At 41.1% G+C, this 5,515-nt stretch overlaps 1 protein-coding gene across 2 annotated transcripts in view; it reads left to right on the top strand.

Annotated features, from left to right (window-relative positions):
* Positions 1-5,515, top strand: part of LOC106867303 (phosphatidate phosphatase LPIN3) — a 137,213-nt gene that overhangs the window by 91,181 nt on the left and 40,517 nt on the right. For both annotated transcript variants that reach the window (XM_052967291.1, XM_014912142.2), the window contains one exon: positions 771-1,142. In XM_052967291.1, the coding sequence (XP_052823251.1) occupies positions 771-1,142 (372 nt within the window). The remainder of the gene's footprint in view (positions 1-770; positions 1,143-5,515) is intronic.

The raw sequence follows: 5,515 nt of genomic DNA, 5'->3' as shown, positions 1-5,515 counted from the left end.
AACACATGTCGGGGCAAGCGAAAGCGAAATCGTGATGGTACCTGTGCGCAGCGTCGCCTTCCTGACACTCGTGCCGGTGGTACGTGTAAAGACATTCGAGCGAGATCGTTGCCAGTGCCACTGGACTGGCTCCTGTGCAGGTGGCACATAAAATATACCATTTTGAGCGTGGCCGTCGCCAGTACCACCTGACTGGCCTTCGTGCCGATGGCACATAAAAGCACCCACTACACTCTTGGAGTGGTTGGTGTTAGGAAGGGCATCCAGCTGTAGAAACTCTGCTAGATCAGATTGGAGCCTGGTGTAGCCATCTGGTTCACCAGTCCTCAGTCAAATCGTCCATTAAACGATGATGATGATGATATACATACATATATATATATATATATATATCAGCCCTCCGGCTTACCAGTTCCAGTCAAACTGTCTAACCTATACCAGCATGGAAAGTAGATGTTAAAAATGATATATACACACACACATATACACACACACATATACACACGCACACACACGCACATATTGAGCAACCCGAACCTATGGTAGCAGGCAGTCAAGTTGCTGCACAATGGGATTGAACTGAGGATTACATGATTTTGAATCAAACCTCATAACCACTCAGCCATAACTTATTTTCCCAACCAACCCTACTGGTATTCTACCTCTTAACTCAATCCATATTGATTTAATGTTTTAATTAACTCCATCTTGCTACCAAAAAGTTTTTTTCCATTACTCTCGTTACTTTCATCATCTTCTCTGTGTTCCAGGCAACAGTTGAATCCCTTGCAAAGGACTACATGCCAAAGAAAGTTGATAAGAAGAAAAGCATTGGTAGTGGTGTAAGTTCTTGGTTCAAATGGGGTCGTGGAACCACTGTACCAATCACATCACCTCCTCCTCCACCACCACCGCCACTACTACAGATACCAACTGGTGTTTCCACATCTGGAACTGATTTCATCTCAACCCACAGTACTTATGTGACTGCAGCAATGACCAGCAGTAGCAGTACCACCACCACCTCCTCAGTAGCAACTAAAAGCTCACTGCTGAATACTCCTCTACAATCCACATCACCAATTCCATCTCCGCCATCATCCATCAAGATGACAAATTCTGAAGAAGATCTGCAAGAGAAGGTGATATTTTAAAAATATCTTTTAGTTGAGGAACAACAGATACTGTGCTACTGACATTGAGATTTTTACCTACTCCACTTCTTGTGGGTGTGACATCACTTCAATAAGCATGCTATAGCATTCTGAAGTACATTAAGTAATGTGTATGCTGATAGTATAGTATTATTCCATAAAATTTTTGGAATATTAGTAAGATAAAGTGAAAGCTCATTAAAAATACAATACATGTCAGATCTTGTTGTACAATGACATTTATTATTGAAAAACAAAATTCAGATGAAATATTCTAACTACTGTTCATCTTGGTTGATAGTTCTGGATATACAGGACTTTATTGTCTGACAAAATGCTTAGTGGCATTTTGTCTGTCTTTAAGTTTTGAGTTCAAATTCTGCCAGGGTCATCTTTGTCTTTCATCCTTGTGGGAGGATGTCGACGAAATAAGTACCAGTTGTACATTGGAGTTGATATAATTGACTAGCCCCCTTTGCAGAAATTTCTGACCTTCTGCCTATAGTAGAAAGGATTATTATCATTATAGATGTTGCACAGTATACAATATCATGAGGTTGTTGATTGAAGATATTGTGTGTACTGGCGGTTTGTACTGTTTGTCAAGTCGCAACTAGGACCTCAGACAGACAGTACTTTAAGCAATATGCGTGCAGTTCCAAGTAATGCCGACTTTTGCAATACATCTAGATTGTAGGGTATTTCTAAGGTATTCAGATGTTTCTTCAGATTGGGTGGTATTGAACCCAATGCTCCAATGACAATAGGGATAACCTTTATGTTCAACTCGCATAGCTGCCACATCTTAGGTCTCTATATTAGCTGCCACATTCTCTGGTCTCTATATTTATCAGCTTTATATTTATATGTTGATCTCCTGGCACTGCTACAGTGTATGTTGGTACCAAGCACCCACAACCTCATATCCATACTTACAGCATAGTAGCCAGTGGAGGTTTTTGGCTACTTTGTCATGACTACACTTGTACTTTCTGCGCAAAACTTTCACAAGCTCTAACAATGTGAGTCACGCTTCTGACCCTCTTCTCACACATTCTGCAGAGATCCAATGCACTTGTGTAGTATATATTCTTTTTTACTGGTATTCAATGCCTGGTTCTGGGCTGTGATGATTAAGCTTTCAGTATTCTTTTTTATGTCACCCTTTTTTGAGCCACTTCCATGATGCTTCCTGGTCTTTTAATTTATTGGTTTCACGGTGAAACTGCCCATGTAATTCCATACAGAGTAGGGTTTCTTCTCTCTCATTGGCTGTTCTTGTTCAGAATTCATGAGCACTCTCAAGTCCATTTTTGTTAACTCCTTCTGCACTAGCAGCATACTGTAGCAGGTCTTTTTTGTTGTTTACCAAATATGTTTCTTCTTTCACTGTTGATGTACTCCCTTATGTTAATCAGCCCACTTCCACCTTTACCTCTCTTCATGTAGAGTCTGTGTATATTTGCCCTAGGGCGGAGGGCACCATGCATTGTCATTGTCTTTTGAGTAGTCCGATCAAGTTGGTCAATCTCTGCTTGTGTCCATCTCAGGATGGGTGCACTATAGTGGACTACAGCAACAGCCCATATGTTGATGGTAGTCACAAGGTTCTTTGAGTTGAGCTTCGATTTCAGGAGAAGTTTGAGGCGCTTGAAATATGCAGTGGTGACCTTGTCTTTCATTTCTCTGTGAAAGATATTGTCCAGCTCCAAGATCCCAAGGTACTTGTACCCATCATCATCCAGGTCTTCCATTCTCTCTCTGTTTGGCAATTTTATGCCCCTACAATTTACTCTTTCCCTCCTCTTCAAAGTAAGCACCGCATACTTCAAGATACCGAATTCCATCCCTCTATCCTTGCTGCACATTTGCACAGTCTCAACCAGCCTTTCTATTTCAGGCTCTGTTTTTGCAAACAGTTTTAAATCATCCATGAAGAGAAGGTGGATGAGACGAAGTCCATTCTTTTTCAGCTCATAGTGCACATTTACGTAGGACTACAGAAAATAGGATCAAGGCTATAACAAATAACAAAGGTGAACAAGAGTCTCCCTGGAAGATACCTCTTTTGATTGTTGCCTCGGCTAAGTGCTAGTTGTTACAGGAAAGACACGTTTTCCATGCTGTTCTTAATCAGTGCACACATATTCTCAGCTATTCCACACGTCAAGTGTTTCCAAAATCCACGAGTGCAGCAATATGTCGTAAGCCTTTTTGAATTCTATCCAGGCTATGCATAAGTTTTTTTGGTACCACTTACAGTTCTTCATTATAACCTTGTCTATCACAAGGTGGTCCTTGATGCCTTTGGATCCTTTCTGGCATCCCTTTTGTTCTACTGGCAGAAGATTGTTTTCCGCAAGGAATGTATATATTTTCCCTGTATATATTTACCTGTCAATACTTTCCATAGGAGGTTAAGACAAGCAATGGGTCAGTAACTGCCAACCTCATTGCCCTTTGGCTGATCTTTCATTAACAATGTTGTTCTTCCCTCTATCATCTACTCCAGATCTGTACCACTCTGTTTAATCGCAACACAATTCTCTTGTGTATTGATCTAAACCACTTGAGCGAGTAGCCTTGAATTCTGTCTGGTCTTGCTGCTTTCCAGTTTGGCAGTTTTAATATCTGTGCAAAGACATCTTCTGTTGTTATGTACACATGGTTCTGTTGTGGAGCCTCCGGGTAATGGAGTTCAGATCTCACGGAATGAATCCACTCACCTCTGATTGTGCAAAACTTCTTGCAGGTTTCTCCTGCTTCAGGAGTTGTATTATCTTCTGTGGTTCCTCCTAAGCCCTTAAAAAACTGTCTCTGGTTGTTTGAGAATAGCCGGTTTTGCTGGAACTGTGATATGCAGTCAGTGTAGCACTGCACCTTCAATGTTTTAGCCTGCACACGTTGTTTTAAGGTTTCAATTATAGTTTTGAACCTTTTCTTTTCTATTTGGTACCTCGCATCAAGATATGCCCTTGCACTTTCTTTTCCATTTTTCCATTGCCCTTTTGACCACTCTTCTATGCAACTCAGATCTTTACGTAAAGTTAGAATATCGCCTTCAATTCTTCGCTTCCACTATGGCTCTTTCTGTCCGTCTACTTTCCTCTCTTTCTTTCCAACCAGTTCACCTACTAAAATTGAAGCAGACCTGATCAAGTCCCTTGTTTCTATTAGATCTTTTTCAGAATCTCATCAACTTTTTGGATCGCGCGTTTCACATTGTTATAGTCGAAGCTTCTTAGATTCACCGGCTTGGTCCCTGTTGTTTAATTCTTAAATCCTCAAGTCTTTTCTTGAGGTTTCTCTGTTCCTCAGTCATATCCTCTCTTATTTCAGGATTTTCTACATTATATTGATTGGCCAGTCTCTCCTCCACTATAACTTCACCTTGCCTACACATTCACTGATCTTCACCTACATTATTCTTCTCGAGATTCTCACAATTACAGAGGTGTTTCCTGATTGTCTGAGTCTGGGCCTCATTAAGAAAGCTTCTATTCCACATTATTCTTATCTGATTCATGAGTCCATTTTCAGTAATCTAGTTCCAGTTTCAGTAAGCTGGTTCCAAAGTTCTAATGATCATTTTCCGACAGCTTTATTTTAGCTATTGTTCTTGTCTAGCAAGGCTTGTTCATGGTACTGGATCGCCTTATGATTCATATCAACAGACCACTTGTGTTTTCGAGCACATTGCATAATTTGACCAGTATGGCTAGCAGTTGTTAGATTATGACTGGGCCCACCCTGCTGCGCAGTGGAGCACCTGCCAGGTGCAACACCTTCACCATTGGTTCTAGTCCTGTTTACACTATTATCGTCATTTATTTTCCTTGGCATTTTCACTCACAAATGAGATGTGTTTTTAGGTTACTACCAACCTTATTTTTATCGAGACACCATTTCTATCAAGGTAGTCCACCAAGGCAGCAAGATCCTTGCTCCCCTGGTTTGGGGCTTGGTGTGTTCCTTCTCCTAGACAGACTGCCAACCAAGGCTCACGAGTTCTGTCTTCAAATGGGTCAGCATTTTTTGCTAAACAATCAGCATGTCCTAATTTCTTAAATGATATATACTCCATCTTAAAATCATAGTTTAATAATATCGTACCCCAGCATTGCAACCTATTAGCAGTATGGGTAGGGATTCCTTTCTTCAACCCATATATAGATAATGATGGACAACAGGCGCAGGAGTGGCTGTGTAGTAAGTAGCTTGCTTACCAACCACATGGTTCTGGGTTCAGTCCCACTGCGTGGCACCTTGGGCAAGTGTCTTCTACTATAGCCTCGGGCCAACCAAAGCCTTGTGAGTGGATTTGGTAGACGGAAACTGAAAGAAGCCTGTCGTATATATAT

This window comes from Octopus bimaculoides, chromosome 4 (assembly GCF_001194135.2).
Source record: "Octopus bimaculoides isolate UCB-OBI-ISO-001 chromosome 4, ASM119413v2, whole genome shotgun sequence".
NCBI classification, from domain to species: Eukaryota; Metazoa; Mollusca; class Cephalopoda; order Octopoda; family Octopodidae; genus Octopus; species Octopus bimaculoides.
Note: the sequence above shows the minus strand (reverse complement) of the source record. Positions and strands in the feature narration are given on the sequence as shown.